Source organism: Pieris brassicae, chromosome 2 (genome assembly GCF_905147105.1).
Source record: "Pieris brassicae chromosome 2, ilPieBrab1.1, whole genome shotgun sequence".
Classification (NCBI taxonomy): domain Eukaryota; kingdom Metazoa; phylum Arthropoda; class Insecta; order Lepidoptera; family Pieridae; genus Pieris; species Pieris brassicae.
In genome coordinates this window covers 7833457-7854631 of record NC_059666.1, presented here as the reverse complement: position 1 = coordinate 7854631, position 21175 = coordinate 7833457, and the positions used below count along the sequence as shown (strand labels likewise).

General features: G+C 33.2%; 2 protein-coding genes across 4 annotated transcripts in view; both read left to right on the top strand.

Moving 5' to 3' along the window:
* Positions 1-21175, top strand: part of LOC123720325 (protein outspread) — a 208880-nt gene that overhangs the window by 115335 nt on the left and 72370 nt on the right. The gene's annotated exons all lie outside the window — the stretch shown is intronic.
* Positions 13160-15084, top strand: LOC123720326. The gene has a single exon (XM_045676886.1). The coding sequence runs from the start codon at positions 13229-13231 to the stop codon at positions 14915-14917; it is 1689 nt and encodes a 562-aa protein (XP_045532842.1). The 5' UTR covers positions 13160-13228; the 3' UTR covers positions 14918-15084.

Below are 21175 nucleotides of genomic sequence, written 5' to 3'. Positions count from 1 at the left end.
CTGTTAAATTGTTTACGCTCACACAGATGATACGTATAAGCAATGTTCAACTAAGTTAATCTGTATACATTTTTAAATGTGATTTATTTCATTTCAGCATACTGTAGCCTTCTCTGTGATGAAAGTAACAATAGCTTTATTAGTCTTGAAACAATATAGAGCTTACACATTTTTAAAACTACGGCAACGCATTCGCGAGCCCTCTTGTATTCAGGCCACAAGTTGAGCCTCCTGCCCGTTTGCCCACTGTTCTATAGAAAATATATATAAGATTAATGATTACATTTATATTAATTCACTTTTGAAATATAATTGTAATGTTTCTCAATGTACATTGCATCAAGTGGTGTAAGTGTTCGAGTAATTGATCACATTTCATAAGAAAGTATTACGTCAAACGGCGCAAGCGCATCCAAATGCCGGGTCGTGCCTTCCGCGCTGTGTGAACGCGGTATTCTTTACAGATGAGCTGATGACCTGTCGTCTTCCTCGTTTACCATATTTGTTAAGTATAGGATTAGAAAATCTATGCAATGTTACATAATATTTAACAGGCTTAATTTAAAGTGTAGATCTTGTGAAGTAATAGTATATATGTAGGAGGTATGAAGTTTTTTCCCACAGTTCATCATTTTTCAATAACCCTTTTCTTCTCCGTCCTTGGTCATATTTTAACTGTTTAATTTGTATCGGTTGTAATGTGGGTGAACCTTTTTAAATAAACGGAGCAGTATTTGCGAAATGGCTCCAGCCTTCGAGTCTTATCCTAGAATCTCAGGGACGGACCTAAAAATACAACCTTTCAGGAGCCACTACTGTTTATTTTTCATAAACTATATATATATATAGTTATTGTAGTATATATGCTTGCAGTATAATTTATATTGTACGTATATAGTACGTATGTAGTATATATTTTTAACACTTTTTATCATATTTTGTTCTCTGTAATTATAGTACTTGGATATATTTTAGCTATTTTAATTGTATATGTGTAATATGGTTAAACCTTTTAATTATGTATATAAATAAAATATATACATTATTTTATATCTAATTAGCGGACCCGACAGACGTCCTACATGATACGTCAAGCGATTAGGATATTAAACAAAGTATGAAAGTACTGGGCTGATTTGTGAAACCACTCAGGACGCATACAAAAAAATCATTCTAAGCAGTCCAGCCATTTAAGAGGAGTTGAGTGATATACATACGTACAGTAGAATCATATATATATATAAAGATAAACGAGGCAACTAACACAAGAGATTAATTAATAAACATAAGGTTTAATTTTAAGGTTAAAATGCATATAACAGTCCTATTGTGAACAAATTTATTTGTCTTGCAAATCTTAAAGCTCATGTCCCAAGCATTACATTTAACACAGAACATGACCTAAAATTGAAAATTATTACGAGCCGCGACCATAAATTATGGGAAATAGTTGAGCGCGTTTTATTTTCGCCATAATGCGGTTTGACAGATCGGAGACGAATGGCTCGCGAACCGGGATTTATTGTTTCCTCTTGTTATTGGATCGGTAAACGAGGTTTCTGAACCCCGTTCCTTAAACACCATCTCTGGTCAAGTTACTGATCACCGGGTGTGTTTATACATACACTCATACAAACGCGATTTGGGCAAGAAAGTAGTATCTTACTGAAGAACTAGTCTTTCTCCGTGAATCATCAAAGGATCATGCACTTCTTTGGACATATAGAACGCGGAGTTTGCGATAGAGACAAAAGAAGCGTGGCAGGTAGACTGCAAGGCATGGAACCCTGAGGGCAATTCTTACAGACCTTGCACACACAGGCGCTATGACTTGCTAAAGGCAGGGAGTATTGGAGGAAGCTATGCAACACCAACAGTACCTTCAGGAACTGAACTTCCTTCCTTTCTTAATGAACGGAGCCACTAAAAATGTAGTACTCAGGTTCGGGCTCACGACTTCTTACTGATTCTGCAGCCGACGAAGCAAATACGACGTTCTTTCTAACCAAACAAGTCCAGGTACCCTTGGCTACCTGAGCAATGGCAATGCCATTAATCTTTGTTGTGCTGTTTAGGTATTGTCAATGACTCCTTCATCACAATACTTTCGCTATATGTTAACTAAATAACAATATCTCATTTCAATGCAATTCGTTTACAAAGTATACCCCAAGCATACCCCACACACTCACTCACACAAACGCACACATAGTCACCATTCGCGAAATAGAATTATTATTTACCACCATATAAGTTACGGAAGGGCGGTCATTTGTACTTTAAATTTTGTATTTAATTTTAGTCACTATATGTACAGCCGTACCAAAATGCTTCTGGTCCTGGGTCATCAGGGTTGTTTAAATAATAGAGAGATAATACATTTTACTTTCAGTCTATATTAAAGATGAAATGAAATCGCCACGTTTGAAAACTAAGAAAGCCTGAAAATGTACAACCACAACCATACAGTATAAAATAAACAATTTTGATTCATTTAAATTTGTAAGCAGTTTGGAGTGTACCACTCCTCAATCCGCTTTCATTGAATCATTTAATAATCAAATAACAAAGTTCAACGTCTTAAACCCTAATGTTCCATTCATCAAGTGTCAAAATAAATTTCCTTATCGATTAAAGAAAATAAAAATTACCATAACAAATGACCAATGCAAAGACAGTGAGACAAATAGGTTCGGCCGGCGTGAAAGGTGGAGTAGCTACAATCGAATTAGCAATTGTATCGAATCGATCGTACGCCGACAACCGATCAGTCACCGTTTAGAACAAAGCGTTATCTGAATGCGAATCTAATATTGGAGGTACGGTTTGCAGTATACAGTGTAAACTCTATATAACGACACTAAAAGGGACTGTGCACTTTATGGCGTTATAGAGAGCTGTTGTTAAATGAAGAGAATAAAAATGTATAGATAATCCAAGTCTCCTACTTATGAGACATGGTCAACAACAGTCCACACGTGTAAACAATCTGATTGCGACGCCTTAGAGTTAAGGGAGTTCGTCGTTAAATCGAGGGACGGTACATTCAGTACTTCATCACAGTCACTAAACATCAGGTGATCCTGCTGCCGGTTAGAACCCTGTTCTTAAAAAAAAATTCTTAGAAATACGTTGTCATCTGAAATTCTGAAAAAAAAACTGATTTTACCATATTCTAACGAAAAGGGTAATGAAGTAGAATTGAAGTAGTGAATCCACTACAAAAACAAAAAATTATTTATGTTTAAAATAAATCAGTGAGTTGCAATCCTTAAGTTTATTATTATTTTAAAACAACATTAATTTTTTTTTGAATATAATTACGCCATTTTAAAAATACCTTAATTAGTGTTACGGATATATAGTTCTTATATCCGTATGATGATTTAAGTTACGCAATAACTTCCGTTCTACAAACTTGTTATAAAATATCAACGTAATCGATTATACTTAAATCGCGAAACCTGTAAAAATCGTGCATAACTACGACTTTCACTTTGCACTATAAAGAAATATTACTTCATCATTATTCACGCTTTTCATTCCTGGAAATGTCTGCCCAAATTCCTAGTATCAAAAACAATCTTCGTACTTTCAATCATTTTGATTTTTTTATGTAATACTAAATTAAATGTATTTTGTTTCAGGTAACATCAGCATAAAACCTTCCTATACAGAGTTATGGACTACAGGTTATTAATAATTATTATTTATTTCATAATCATAAAATCTAAGCTTTATATACGAGGAAATCAAACTTTAAACATTTCTGTAGTATATTCAATCGATATATGCGTTAATTTGCATCAGCTGTGATTATCCTGCGCCGGCATAGGCCGCAATGGGCCGATGTTTGTGACATGAGATGCACAAGGTCAGTGGGTTCGTGTCCGCCCGCTCGGATGCTCCAATTACACGCCAATTATATCGATTATACGCACAATTTGTAACATCCAATAATTCATAGGCTATGTACATATTATGCTATGGGTGGGCTGGGGATAAGATTGCCTATTTTAATTAATCTAAATTACGCGACTTCAAAATAATCTTTGTTGACGATTTGATTTTCATGTTTAAGGATCGGGTTTAAGGAAAGCAATCATAGTAGATAGTAAATAGTAGTCCTAGACAATCTAATGTTGAAGTTGGTTGGAATTGTGAAATCGAGATAGATAGTATTCAACAAAATATATCGAATAAAATGTCGTAGGTTCGATCCCCGGCTGTGCACCAATGGACTTTCTTTCTATGTGCCCATTTAACATTCGCTCGAACGGTGAAGGGAAGCATCGTGAGGAAACCGGCTTGCCTTAGACGGCGACGGTCTAAAAGTCGACGTGTGTCAGGCACAGGAGGCTGATCACCTACATTCCTATAAGACAAATGATCATAAATCAGATGCAGAAATCTGAGGCCTAAAAGGTTGTAGCGGTTTTTTATGATAATTTCTTTCCAACACACAAATATATGTATATTATAATAATATTATTAATATTTACAATAATGTAAAGCTACACAATAATTATTAAAAATTAATCTCTGTGACAAATCTTTAAAGCTTGCAGCATTTCCTTGCTGTATTACAATACATAATTACATCATAAATTTATTTTGACGCTATATTTTGCCACGTAGATCAATTTTCCCTATGAATAATATAGTTGTGGGGGATTACTTATTACGAAATTTCACTCCTTTAAACAAAAATAAGAATAATAAGTTTAAAATCAAACGGCTTATCGATAAGATCCACGATTATATTATTCTTGGAAGGTAACGGTGTCGAGAGTAGAGATGTTATTGGACAAATAAATAATTTTTTTATTACTTTACATATATATCGAAACGGTTATGTGCGAATTATGACATTTGGTATGCAATAATTTTCGCGTTATGGTGTCATGCATGATAACTTTTATATACTTGGTATATTTAATATAAAATCATCTTACAGTACAAAGAAAATCATTTGCATGTACGGACTCTTTTATAAGATTGTATTTTGGATAAGGTATAGGATAGTTGCTCTGAAGCAAATTCGTCAAAATTTAATAATTATTATTATTCTTTTTAATTGAGTAGGTACGATAAATACACCATGGCGTGCAATCTTGTCTTACATATATACGAGCTAGAATATTAGATGACATTCTATATTATTACTACGACATCAAAATATTAAAATATATATTTATATTATCAAATTATTATCACAAAAATTTCTGGAATTTCATTTAATCCTAAAAGTTGTATATTCAGTTGTTTTTTAATGTACTACGAGAATGTTTTTGGTAATATATCCAATATTTATATAGTACTGATGATGTCAGTCTATACCGATATTAACTAAAGTTGAATCAAAAATGTTATGTGCCTGTCTATCATACTAAAGTCCATTATATATTGCCTGTAAAGTTTATAACTTAAGTAACGTGAGGCGTCGGAATGAAAATTTGGCTTCGCATCTAACCATGCAAATGTAGTATGTTCACAGTAGCATACAAAACAGTGAACGAAGCGACAACGAATTTTATGTAACCTATATCACACAGAAGGCCACACATCAAACTAACCACATTAAGATTCCTTTCCGGAATTAACCATAATTCAAATTTTCAATTTTACACAAAACAAAACGAGCATACGCGTAATTTACCCGCAAACTCCAGGGCCGGCTCTTTCATGTTTTCGATCATAATCGATGACCAAAAAAGACGAAATATTTAGCGGTTAGGGACGTATTATTAGAGGTGATCGTATCGGGCTGGGGTTTTTGGTTTTATTATAATTGATTTGCGAGCCGTACGCAAACATAAGTAAGCCAATTGCCGTGTTTGTGGTTCCATTTAATAGTACATCTGCGTATATAAAATACTTGTCGAATTATAAAGATTATTTTGGAGGTGGTTATACAATTATTTTTTAAATTCTAAACATCAGCAAAGCGCTAATTAATTAGAATAAACCTAATTTATTAATAACACACAAATATACAGTATTTGCAATATTCTCAACCTACATATTAAAAATCGATTGAAAAAATCTTAAACACATTTACAAACTTTGCTCTCCGTAGCGATGTCCTGGCTGCATACATTTGAATTTGTTTATTCGTTGGAAATGTGATTTTAATTAAATGGAATTTAACAAATTAAGCATTTACAGAATATAGTACTATCCTAATATATATATATATAATTATATATATAATTCTCGTGTCAAATTCGTACTCCTACTCTTACGAAACGGCTCAACCGATGCGTATGAATTTTTTTATCCATATTCAGTAAGTCTGAAAACCGGCTAATATATATCTTTCAAACCCCTAAGTGATGGGGTGTCCACCCCAAAATTTATTTTTTAGAGATTTTTTTTTTGTTTTTATTTTTTTATGGTGCAACATACAAAAATACATACAACCCGTAATTGCCATCCCTTTACGATTAACCCCTATTTTCATTACCTTAAATAGGTTACTTTTATTGAACTAAAAAATGTTTCCTGGAAATAATATAGCTTCATATTAATAAATAAATAAATGATTTTTTTAATCTATCTAAAGCCCGTAGCCGACAATGTAAGTGATATAAACTATGTCATAGTACAAAAAGAACATTTAAAAGTACATATACATTGTAGGCCTCTAAGCGTTTTGTTATGCGTTTCTAAAGCAAAGCTATTTGGAGCGAAATACCAGCCATTCATATTTTTTTCTTGCTTCGATTTAATCGATACTCGTACGCATCGGTAATGAATTACTAGAATACAGTGTACGCACTAATAGTGACAATACTTTGTTAATTACAGTGCGTATCCGAACGGATAAATACAAAATAATGATTATTTTTGATACTAATCTATTAAATTTCGGCTTGCAAGGGCTTAAAATAACAACTGCTTGTTCAGTATACTATATTAAACTGTCCCACGCCCCCATCATTGCCATTTGAAACTAAACTCTATTACAATTACATAAAGCTCAAAATATACTCTTTTTTTAACCAATATGGATTTATAATTAACATATTCACCTTGCTCCAGTTAGCAAGTGCGACCCTGTGTTTTCTTTGGAGTTGCAAAGTCTGATACTCTGGCGCCTGAATTAATCGTTTCGACTCCTTAACTGTTGACAATAAGTTCAGCCAACGCTTTACTAAACCTTGAGAAAAAGTAAGAATCGCTATAAGTTTAATTATCATAACGCATAAATCATAAATATAGACCATGTTAAAATCATCTAATTTACACCTTGATTTTTTAAATTTTTCTAAGTTTTGTAGGTTACCGCTATATTGATAGCACTTTTCTGATATACTATATGTATTGATAGACTGGCCATAGTGAAACTCTCTAAAAAAATTAGCTTGGAAGAATGCTATAAACTCCGAAACTTATCTGTTCAATTCATAAATGGCGTAATAATTATTCATGTAACAGTCGAATAACCTTTGATAATAAAAAAGGTAGGTAATTAAAATGCCGAATTAACCTATTGAGTAATTAATAAATATTTGAAATATCATTTAAGGCTAGCTATTGTATAATAGTAATGAAGTTATTAATTATCTTTACATTTGGAATATTAATTTTATAATTTCTTTGGAAGATGGAAGATTGGCAATTAAGCTTTTGAAATATAAAATTAGACTTGTAATGACTATATACATGTATACTGTATTGCTATAACAATATCATATAAACAATTATAAATTTTATGATGTTCAGATAAGTCAACATAGTATAAGCCTAGTACTGTGTTTTATACGGTGAAGAAGGAATACTGAGATGATTTGAGCTAACATCCGTAGATTTGGCACAGACTACCTTGTCTATTAATGAGATTGATTAATGAAACAGACCCAAAATCCCATAATAATTCTGTGGTAAATATGGTCAATATGGTTTTCTTTTTAAAGGTTGTTTGTGGTTATGATACTCGAAGGTATTGTTGTGGCCCACATATAGTATCCTTGAAGTTACGGTTACGTACATAACTCCTTTGACTTCTAGCTTCTGAAACGTACGCACAATACGTAAGTATACCAAAGCGAACTACACATCCGCTTTGATACTATTCTCATGATTTAAAAGTTTTTTAAATATAATTGGTTTCGCCTTAATATGTTTTTTTACTTAGCCTACCTTTTAAGTACCTACACACCAACATATGTAACATTGCTACGCTACAACTATACTATTCGCTTTTCCAAAAGTACTAGGTTTTGGAATATTTTTCTCAGAGTTTAAGGAATAAAAAAAAAGTTTCTCCAGCCGTCCGAGTTGTTTATTTATTTAAGATATTTTGCGATTCATTTTTATTTATATAGTTGATATATTTTAATATAGATCATTCAACGTCGCGATAAAAACATATTGTTATAGCAATTTCTTCGATATCTAATTACCTATTGTTTTATCGATACACTTCACGATAATAACGAATCGTTATGGTTATGATTTAGTACGGTTCGCGATCACGCTTTCTTTTCTTAATAACTCTAAAGATTTTGCTCGTTTTATTTACACGTACCATTTTCTGTTTTGTTTTGCCGGATGTTAGATGTAAAGACTTAATAATAAAGAAAAGTAAGCGATCTAGAAGATTTAATTACGAGTGCAGCCATGTCGCTAATAAGCGATCTCTTCCAGGAAAATTGTAAAGGACTATATTTATTTTCTTTTTTATTTATTCTAAAATGTCTAAAGTCGCCTTATTTTACGAGACAAGAGGCAAACGAGTAGGATTTAAAGATAAGTGTTTACTGTCGTCCATAGACACAAGTAACAACAACTCGTTACCGGCATATTATTGTATTTCTTTGATTGACTCCTATTTTTAATTTTAATTAACTCGAAGGAGGTTTTCGTTAGTACTAAATTACTTCCTTTACGTAAGGAAATTTTTGCGACAACTTGTGTATTTAGTTGCTATAACAGGCTATTTAAGTTGCTATTAATGATACACAATTGTGGGTATCCTAATATAAAACGATTCTAAACACTTAATATTGCCACCACAACTCACCTTTACCATAAATAAAAGCGGTCTTGAAAAATCTCAAAGACAAAGCGCAAAAACGCTTAAGTGCTTACACGGTGTATTCCGATCGGGAGCGGAGAGATTTAAAGGGCAAAACAATGATGCTAATTGCTCGGGATGAATGGGGACTCCTCATAATTGTTCGGCAAATAACCCTAAGTAATAATAATACGAACCGATCCAATTACGACAGAACCTTGTAATTTGATTGTACGAAAAGTACACAAAAAGACACGCACACTATTTTTATAGTTTTAGTTCAGAAGGTTCATACAACGCTACAGAATAGTTTCGAGCTAAAGACCACCACCACCACTTATTATAATATGCTGCTTCTCGTGAATCAACAACGCCAGTACGGCTGGCTATTTTTAAAATATATATATAACCTGTATTACTGAGAACTAATTTAAAAAAATATACGTTTGGAGTAATCAAACATTTTTCCTTTTCATTATTTGTATACTTCATTATTTGAACAAATAATGTATAAATATTATCATAACTCATGAATAAATGTGTTAGACGAATGTGTGTGGTCCCTTAAAGCTCGTGCGTACTGCGCATACGCATACAAAAAACAACACCGTAAATGGATTATTCGAGCCACGGCGATGAATAAAAATACTAGTCGATTATAAATAGTAAACGATAATCAATAATTATAAATGTGTCGGCAATTGTAACATATCTTTTATCGCTTTTATGATTATTAAGAAAATTTCATAGTATATTCTACAGTCCCTTCGCTTATGAAGTCCCGTAATTGACCCATGGAACATATATTTGCGATTCTCTTTGCTAGCTGTGCCTATTTTCTGATTGATGCGTCGTAAACTTTTGGATTTTCTTTTTTATAGTACAAGGGGCAGGAGGTTCACCTAATTTAGGTGATACCGCAGACCATGGACCCTCAACGCTAAAAGGGTTGCCGGCCTTTTAAAAATTGGTTCGCTTTTCTGTTGAAGGACTGTAAGTGCCACAAAGTGTTGATGCGCGGCTAAAACTACCTGCCGGTTCAAAGTCAATTTATATAGAATGTTAATGTAATGGCTATAAAATATAGTGATCCAATTGAAGTTTAATGAAAATAATTAACGAAAAAAATACTCGACTTGCTTTTTGTCTTTACGCTGTATTATCTGAATAAGGCCACAGAATACTTTTGATTTTAATTAAAGCAAGTACTTGCAAGTTGACTAAGTTGATATCTAAGTTTAAGTTACTTTTACCTCAATAATAGAATAATTTTAGTGCATGTGCAGTATTCTGTGGCTTAATACAGGTAATAAATAAAACAGTGTATAGACAAAGAGATAGGTGTGTATTTTTATCGCTAATTATAATGATTTTGCTGTTTAATCTAAAGGCGAACTTCGACTGGATCACTAGATTAACGATTAAAATCTTTCCAGTCTAGGAAACAGATTGGAGGCGAGACTAATATAGGACATAGATAAGACCTAGCAAATTAGTCAACACACGGTACAAGGCACTTTCATTGTTTCATTATCAGCCAGCTTTCCACAGGTTTGCCACAGTTTAACCAGTGGTTGCCTAACAGTAGCTTAGATTAGATGATTATTAGATTTTTTTCTTTCAGTGTATTTGTATATTATAAACTTTCTAGTCTTAATCTTTTCCTCCGTTGCCAAAAATGTGTACAATAAAATATTTTTAATTGCAATTATCTTATACAAAATTTTATTTCAAAAAATTGGTTTGCTGAATTGTTAATACTCTGTATTAATAAAATTTCGAATTACTGTAGATATGCTTTATACTGTGGCAGTCATTATAAAAGCAAATACAATTTATCGGTACAAAAGGGAATAACGTTTTCTCTTTATCAAATAGCGAAGTTATGATTTACTTCGGCTATTTTTGGGTAAACACGATTCCGTGATCTGGATCTATTGATAACATGTTATCTACTGAACTGTACGGTGAAAATGTAATGTAAAAATTATATATACAGTCAAAATCTGTTATAACGACATCGAAGGGATTTTTATTTTACTCATATTTGGTCGTAAAAATCGATAGTCATTATTATTGAGTACCTAATACATACAATTCAGCCGGGACCTTTGATTTTATTCAATGTAACTGGTATGGTGTTCTAAACGATGTCGTCGTAAATGGTTTTGACTGTATATATATAATTAGTAAATGATAACACCTTTTTATATAAACAGTTAACAAAATATGTTATATATGCATATATTTAAAAAAGCTTCACTGCAAAGTACTATAACTTTAGTAAGACTTTCGTTGCCTAAAGTTCAGCAGTGTTTAAGACATGATGAATGAGCATAGATAAAGAGACGTTTTCAAAGAAACCGCGCAGTTTCCGTATCCTCCAGCTAACTTTCACTCGCCCCGCCCAAACACCAAGCTATTTCTAGGCATTAACATAGATTAACTAGACCCAGAGATTTCCTAAAAATACATGCTACGTTCTATCTATTAAAACCACTATTATTTTTATCTATATTTATGTAATTTGGCGTGGATAAATAAATGATTATTATTAACCTCATTTTAAATATTCGTAATAAAATATTATACTTTTGGCGCTTCAATTTGTTTTTTATTTTTACGATTTAGGGGATCTGATAGAAAACACCGTAAAGGGTTTATTTTTAAATTAATGAATTATTTTAACCTACAATTAAACACTAAAAAGCCAGAAATACACTAATTACCACATATAAATACCGGTTACTACTCACACAGTACTATAAATATAAGTACTTCACTATTCGCACTTTATCACTTCACTGTTAATCTCTCGCACTCGAAACCTTATTAATTGGTCGCGTTTCGGCTCGCTTATAATATCCCTGGGATATATCTTGAACGATTTTCCAGAACTCTATAGGCAGGATTGCTACTGAGTAGCGAATGCACAATTCTAGAACGTACGTACTCATTATCTCTATCGCACATTGGACGGCCCTTGACTAACGGCGTTCTAGAGTGTCCAGTCTGGCTTCAAGAAGATCCGATCTTCACTCTCTCTCGCGTATCATTCCATCATTATGGAGGTATTACTTGTCTTGATAAGGCCTCAAAACGGGTTACCTGAAAAATTTAACACTCATCTACACATATTCTAAAACTGCCTGAAAACGTGGGTAAAACTACACAAATTACAACTTTCTAATATGTGAAAGAGCCTCTCCTGAAACAGTCATCACATTCATGAAAAGGTCGCTAACTTGTGGAAAAACCGTGAAATATTTCAGTCAACCCATCTTGAAAAATGATTTTTTTTTAATATTATTTCTTTTTATATTTATAATTACATTACTCTATGTCAAGACGACTCAGAGGTCTCGTATAAAGAGGTTCTTGCCCTGGGCTCTGCCTGACCCACTGACGCGGACAGGTTGCAAAATTGAAGGTCACAAGACATTCTAATAAATTAATCTTTTTATGGTTTAATTAATACAATTAAACATTTTATTGGCGAATTAATTATTTTTTGCTAATGGAACATAATTTTAATTATTTAGAAAAGAAATTTCGAACCGTTCGCTGGTAAGATCAAATTCATAAATAAAGTACTTAGTAAAATTTTTCTTTAACACTTTTTTTATTAAAAAAGTAAAAAAATACACTCTCGTGTACATCTTGCAGTGAATACATACAAATCTATGAGAATGTAGTGTAGTGCAATGAACGTCTACAAAAGATAAAAATGAAAATTGTTTTAAATTACAACTTAGGTGCATTTCCTCACTGTAATAATTCACTTCCAAGATTGCACAGCGAAAGCAAACTATTTATTGAGCTAACACGATAGCAATTACGATCATAGAATGTTAACTCCAACAATTGCGTGCTCACTCCTCTGTTGCAATTAAAACCCTGTTATTATTTATTAATATTTGTATTATTGTGTTTTGGGTGGGCTTATTACCAATGTATACACACTGAAGTAGTCTTAGTCTCTGATCAAAGATTACGATAAAAAATTTACTATTAGAAAACTGACAAATGACAAGATACTATCGTGATATAATAATGAGCACAGATAAAAGAACAAGAATCAAGGAGTTGTGCATAAATAAACTAAAAAAAATGACATAATTTTTGACATTACTTTTGAAATAATTTGTTAATTTATATATTTTATAAATATTTTAATTTTGGTACATTTTGTTTATTTTTATCAAAATGTCGTCAGAAGTTTTCGATGAAGAGGATAAAACTGAAGTTATATTCGAGACAAATATGGAGCAGAGTTCCGAAGAAGATCCACCCATGGAGCAGTGGTCTTCACTTATTTTAGAAGCTCCCGAAGAGAATAAAAAGAAAATACTTTACGGAAAAGGTTTATACGACCCGGGAAGTGGAGAAGTTTGCGCTAAGTACATTTCAATGTCTCAAAGCTCTGTTCTGAGGCATCCATACTATAACTATCCTGCAGTCCTAGACCCAGGTATTACAGCGGCCCTTTTATTACCAGAAGCACCACTGATATATCCTGGCGATGGACAAGAATTATACCTTGCTCTTTGCGATGAAATGGATCAATGCCCCGTCAAATCGTTTCATCGTGGACTTCTTACAAACAGTATAGACTTAAGATACTATTGCGTGAATCCATTTGGTGTACGTCCTATGGCATTGGCCCTGCAATACAATAAACATGTAACGTCCATAAATTTTACGGATAATTTTCTTAATGAAGATGCTTGTTTTCACCTTGGTGAAATGTTAATATGTAATTCTACTCTTCACGAGTTAAATTTGTCTGGGTGTCGGATTGGACCCAAGGGCGCAAAACAACTGTGTGTGGGGTTGATTTTAAATAAGAACTTACGCATTTTAAATTTAAATCAAAATGAAATCGGTGATGCAGGCCTCGAACATTTCGCGAATGTTGTCATTCGTGGTATTGGATTATTGCAAATTTCGCTAAGCAAAAATAATATCTCTGGCAAATCATTGTTGACTTTAGCGGAATCATTAGAAACTCACAATAAATTTTCTCATATAGATCTATCAAAAAATAATCTATATTCCCCACCAAATGGTATCGTTAATTTTCTAGGACAACTAGGTGGGAATAAATTACTTGAAGAATTGAATTTGTCATGGAATGCCCTTTCTGGGGTTCGGATTGCTGGAGCTATTAAATCTGCAATGAGAGCACCTAATTTAAAGATTTTAAACATAAGCAATAACCGATTTAATGGTGAAGCTTCAGAAAATCTTATTGGAAATCTCACACGAGCCAAAAAGTTAATGACCTATAATCTATCTTATAATCCTTTCACGCCGGAAGATGCACTTCTAATTTTAACCAAATTGAAATCAACTGCAGTTAAAGTGCAAAATGTCATGCTGGACAATATCTTTGTCAATGGTGCTTTTCTTGTGCTGTTGGATCAAATCAAAGCTATGAAATCGAAAAAGAATCTAGTGGTTGCTTATGGGGGTGTTGTTTCAGCTTTTAAACTGAAAGGTCCTGATATGAGAGATCTAGTCCTTAATCGAGCTGAGTATTTAACGAAAAAGCCAAAGAAACAAACCGATATTGCTCTAATCATTTTGCAAATACATAAAGATGTTGGATGTAAAGAAATAATTCAAGCCAAGGCTTTTCAAGAAGCTATTGAAGGGACTGATGCCCCGATTGATAGTGATCTTATAGATGAAATTGTTAATGCTTTTCCCGGACCAAAGGGTAAAACAAAATTAATTAATCTAGGTCAACTAATTGACTTTATCAACAGGAAGTGGCCTGAAAGAAAATTACCACCCACTCCACCTCCAGAACCTGAACCAGAACCCGAACCAGAGCCACTTCCTCAAGAACCAGAAACTAAAAACTCAAAATCGAAGAATAAGAATAAATAAAATGTTATGCATTTACACCTTTAACTTTTGATAAGTTTTATTTTTAATATCTTTCAGTTATTATTGTGTATTATATATGTGATTGGATTTGTTACATTATTATTTGAATATGTTTTAATTTGCTATACAACTTTTAACTGTTTACTTTTAACTAAAATATACTTATACAGAAAAATGAAAAGTTTTTTTTTTACCAACAGACATTTTGCTTGTATTAAAACTAATGTGTAGTGTACGATATCATTAAAGGAAATTCTTTCGTGATTTTCATAACTAGCTAGGTTTGTTTTGATATAAATCCTTTTAATATTTAAAGACATTTAAAGTTTTTTTTTAATGTAATAGGAGGCAAACGGGCAAGAGGTGCATCTGATGTTAAGCGATACCGCCGCCGACACTTACATTGCCGGAAGGCTCGCTAGTTCGTTGCCAGCCTTTTAAAACTAGGTTCGCTCTTTTCTTCAAGAATCCCAAGTCGAATTGATTTGGAAATACTTCAGTGGGCATCTGATTCCACATAGTGGTGGTTATTGAGGGTGCGCGGAAATACTGCTTTTATACATTTCTATTAGTCCGAACAACTTCTTTGAACACAGTCCATTGTAAATGCGGTAGAAGATGCAGAAAGACCGATGTGGATCTCTACGCAACGCCAAGGGATCAAGGTGGTTGACGATTCCGATGTTAGCTGAAGTTTTAACGAGAGTGTCTTCAAAGTCTTGTGTCTTCTTGGGGTAAATTTGCACTAGATATCTGGAGATGCAGTCGCATAATTTTTTCGGGAGCCCATAGGCCTAAAGCTTCGAGAGCAATACTCTGTGCCACTCCCGATCAAAGGCTTTCGCTATGTCCATACTTACCGTCAGCGCCTCCCCATTAGACTCAATTGCCTCTGCCCACCTATGTGTAAGGTGTGTCCTATACAAGGAGATCACCAGCTGAGCGACTACTGCGTACAGATAATCGCTAATCAGAGGATGGTCCTCTAGATACCTCAGGAGCTGGTCATTAATAATGGTTTCCATTATTTTGGAGAACAAGGTTATAACTATTGAGCGATAGTTAAAAGGATTTGAGCGATTGAAGCGATCTTCCAGCACTTAGGGACTATGCCAAGCGAGTCCTGTACCGGAGAAGGCATGTGAAGACTGGAGCACAAGGACGCATCACAATAATAGTAATTTTATCCAAATGAATCTTATAGAAATATATAATATAATTATTAATGCTATATGACTGAAATATTCAATTAGTCAAAGTTTTGGCTTTATGATGTTTATGAGAGCAGAGAGCAGAACAGTTTTTACAGTACCAATATTAATACTTTTTACATTATGACAAAAAAAGCTGTCATTATTCTTTTCAAACAAGTTTTGCATATCTTTTGTATCAGTTATTGAACATTACTTAATATTCTTATATCTATTTATTTTATAATATTATGTCTTTAAGTGAGAGTTCTATCAAGTCTACAGAAAAAGAGCCCGCGGTAAAAGTTATTTATAAGCGTAGTATTGATGACTCCTCCCAAGAAGCTCCAAAATCAGAATGGTCATCTCTTCAATTCGAAGTTCTCGAAGAAAACATTAAGAAAATACAATACGAAGAAGGTTTATATGATCCCGGCAGCGGTGAAATATGTACAAAATACTTGCCACTCTCTGCCAGCTCTGTGTTTCGTCATCCTTATTATAACTATCCTGGAATAGTTGACCCTGGTATTAAAGACGCTCTTCTTAAATCTGAACCTAAAACCATATATCCAGAAGATGGTCAAAAGCTTTATTTGGCTTTATGCGATGAAAGTAATCAATGCCCGATACGTCAATTTTACCGTGATTTATTAACATCAAAAATAGACTTAAAATACTATGGTATTAGTTCAAAAGGTGTCCGTCCTATTGCGTATGCCTTAAAATATAATCGATTTGTGACTATCATTGATTTAACAGATAATTTCTTAGATGACGATGGTTGTTATCACCTTGGTGAAATTTTAATCGAAAATATTACTTTAGAGGAATTAAATCTCCATGGATGCCGTATTGGACCGGAGGGCTTAAAGCGACTTATTGCGAATCTTCACATAAACAAAAGTCTTCGTAGGCTTAATCTATGTAAGAATAAACTTGGCGATAAAGGTATAGAATATTTAGCCAAATCCATATTTTTGGGCGCAGACATCGTTGATATAAATTTAAGCTATAACGAACTAGGTCCCGATTCATTAACTTCATTGTGTGACGCCTTTGAAACTCATAACAAATTGAAACGTATTGATTTATCATGGAACAATATAATGTCAGCTAACGCTGTTTTTAGCCTTTGTCAAAAGTTCGCTCAAAATGAAGCATTAGAATATATAAATTTATCTTGGAATTCATTGAGCGGAGCGCGAATTGGTAATTCTATTAGAATATTGATAGCGAGGTGCCCAAACTTACATAGTATCTATTTCAATAATAATAGATTGTCATCAGAGGTTGTTAAAACGATTTGCGCAGGATTAGTAAATTGTGGCCCTAAACTAACTACTTTAGATTTATCTAACAATAAATTAATGCCCGATGACGCTATGCGATTGTTAAGTTGCTTAAAAAATAGGAAAGTGAAGTTAAAATATCTACTTCTCGACAATATAATTGTGAAAGAAGAATTTGATGCCCTTCGTAAAGAATTGCAACAGACATTCCGGAAAGATACTATTATAACACATGGCGAAGTAATACCTGTATTCGTGCCTAAAGGTGTTGATATAAGAGAAATCTTATTTAACAGAGCAGATTTCTTATGTAAAAAGAAAAAGAAAGATGTTGCTCTCATATTGCTTAGATTACATAAAGAATTTGGGGCGCAAATGGATACTAAAATGTTTGCACGAGCCATAAAAACCAATGGAGCACCCTTGGATGAAGATATCGTAGAGGCGTTGACAATTTTATTCCCAGGTGCTGTCCTAGCGAAGTCTAAAAATATACACTTGGCAGATTTGGTCGACTACTTGACGCGTAAATGGCCTGACAGGAAACTACCTCCAACACCGCCTCCAGAGCCTGAGCCTGAACCAGAGCCAAAGAGTAAGAAGAAGAAGTAGTTTTTATATTTTCTTAACTTTGATAAGTTTGTTGTTTTATATTTCCATTATTTGATAATACTTACATAGTTGTAATTATGTTTAATAATAAATATCGGACAAAGCACTATCAAATATAAACTTATTTCCAATAAATATTTAAGCTCCTGTTCCAACATCGACTATCGCCACCTGGTTATTGAATGTTGTAGACAAAATCGACTTCCAATTGGAATCTCCACGAAAACTTAAAAACAAAGAAATCTTTTAATTTCCATTACGTGTGTATATGTTCCACGTTTCTTTATGGGATTGCATTTGAGTGAACGCGTGATTTGTCTCCATTGTTGAATGTCACGGCGTGCATTAAGACGCATGCTAATTTCTAAGTGCGCTTGTTGGAATACATATTCATGATTTTCATGTTAAATTCTATTCTTGAATTCATTCTAAATTCTGGGTAAATTCAAGTAATTTTGTTCTATTTTTCGTTATTCATAAAAACTAGGTTCCACTATTAACTGAGGTTATTTCGTATATTATGAATCATTAGTTCTTTATAGTGTGAATCCCATACACCCTTGCTCTTTATTTTAGGAGCGTTATAAACCGTATATACGTAATTCTAAGTTGCTTCTGGTTAAATTAGACAGTTAAATTAAAAGTACTGAATAATCTGTAACATCTAAATACTTAGCATGTAATAAATCGAATGGATGGCCGATGTGCCCCGATTAGGCCGAACACCACAATACCGTGTAGACGGAGATGCGCACAGTAGCGTGCATCACGCGAGCTCCTGTCCGCTTATTATTATTTATTACAATCTTAAGACTCCAAACGCCTGATCATATCAAAGGAATTAGCTTTCCAAAAAATTAAAATCTTCCTCGCATTAGTATTTTAAATAGTGCTTTTTTATCAGTGGCGCTACAACCTTTTCAGGTCTCAGATTTCTGTGTCTGTTTCATGATCATTTGTTAATCTAATAGGCAAGTAAATGTAATCACTTATCTATTAGATAGGAAGCTAATGCTTCCTGAGCCGTCGATTTTTTATAGCCGTCGAGCCGATTTCCTCACGATGTTTGTCTTTACGGTTCGAGCGAGTGTTTAATACGCACGTAGAAAGTATGTCCATTGGTGCACAGCCGGAAATAAAACCTACGACCTCATGCTGGGATTCGTATAAGAGTCGTAAAGCCACTATGCCAGCACTGCTCTGCACAATGTTTTTAATATTTTTTAAAATTACGTGCCTAGTCAACTATGCTTAGAGCTTCGTCACAATACCTATTATTTATGACTTATCTGTACAAATTATATTTGTGAATAGAAAGTGGTTAGCGCAAAGATGCGTCTTTCATTGATTAGGAATTCGGGACAGGTCTGCGCTTGCGCACTCACATGTGAACTTTTACTTTTATACGACTTTTCTCTTTGTTTAACCTTACATATACTTGCATAAGGTTTGGTGGTTGTTTGCATATTTAAAGATGTTTACATTCATTGGTGGTTTTATTATTAACATTGGCTTTTATGTTTGACGCAATAATGTTTGGAGGTTTTTGTACTAGCCAATAAAAAAAAAATCATAATGTGTCTAGCCCATTGTTCAAACATATATATATATTGTCAATAACAATCAATGTTAAAAGTTTTGACAATTGTATAATAGTAATAGTAATAATTATTATTTTTATAATAATCTTACAATAATAATTATTTATTATTAACAATTATCTTAAAAGACAGAATTGTATATATAGTATTTACATATTACATTATATTATCATATAATGATATGATGATAGTTATACATATTATACGTATTAGTAGATCATCACATTGTTAAAACATATTATCATTTATAAAATCACCCATATAATAATTAATAAAAATCATTTTGTTGTGAATTACCATTGAATAACTTATTACTAGCGGAGAAAAACTGGATGACTGTTGCTGGAGACGAAGAGAAATTGAAAAATATAGAGGAGGCTTTTACCCTTAAAGGCGCCATACAAATACTTAAAAAACTGGAACTTATTTACAACTAATACTTATACTAAAATATTTAAACAATTATTGTATGGAATAATTAATAAAGCTTTAGTAAAATAACTAAATACTTGACAATGTTATATTTACCTACACCTATACTCACAATTTCTAATTAATCTCAGTTTCACAATTAATGCTCTCTTTAATTCATGAAAGCTGTACCAGCCATCATTTCGGGTATTGCCGATCGGATAAGAAATTGAATTGAACGCTGTATGGACCAGACTGATTTATTGTTTTGGGGCGACTTTTGGTTTCATTTAATTTGCTACTTTGAATTCGCCTTTTGATTTTTCGAGATAAGAATTCGAACCAGTCCTGTTTGACTACTTAAAGGTTTATTTTTAACGTCTTCATTGCTAAATTTAACTGATGTATCGGAAAGAATAAAGAAAAGAAAACTTAAAATTATTAGTATTACATCACAAATCAGCCTATTATATCTTTAACTGTATCTCTTTGTCTATTCATTTGGTATTTAAAGAAAACACTTTTTCAACGGATTTAAGCTATATATAAACTTATTATTATTTCACATATTTTTAAATTTTTCCGATATTTCGCGTAAAGCAAACGCTGTAAAACACTAAAATTTAAGTGTTTTCTTTAAATGTGTAAAAGTTATGTTAATAAAAGACTATACTATATTCAGTTGTTAGCTCATGTCTGAGCGTCGTGGTCAGGATGGAAAGATCTGGAGTGGACAAACTGATTCCACCAGTTTCCGCCCAACGCCTCAGTGTATATATTTAAAAGTGTATAAGTTTTGAGGACGACGAGTCTTTTACTTGATCGGTCCATCTGGTTGGTTATCCGATGCCTTATGTGTTACCAACCACGATCAGTTTCTCCAAGAGCCCCTGAGCTGATCGTAAAACATTTAAAAGATAAAATACAAAATAAATAGTGAATCATTTCACACACCCTGTCTAGTTTACCTTAAGTAAGGTTTGAATTATGCGTTCCCAACACCGAGCCCCATCCAAAAGCCATTACCAGCCTGATTATTTCCACTATTAGGATGCGCGTGAGCACCGCACAAAGGTACCGGTGATCTAATCCTTTGACTGTCACCATACCGTCTAGGATCTTTGGGACTAAATTAATATTTTTAAATACAGA

What these genes read in the sequence shown, in the direction of transcription:
- LOC123720326 (XM_045676886.1), top strand. Translation starts at nt 13,229, where the DNA reads ATGTCGTCAGAAGTTTTCGATGAAGAGGATAAAACTGAAGTTATATTC.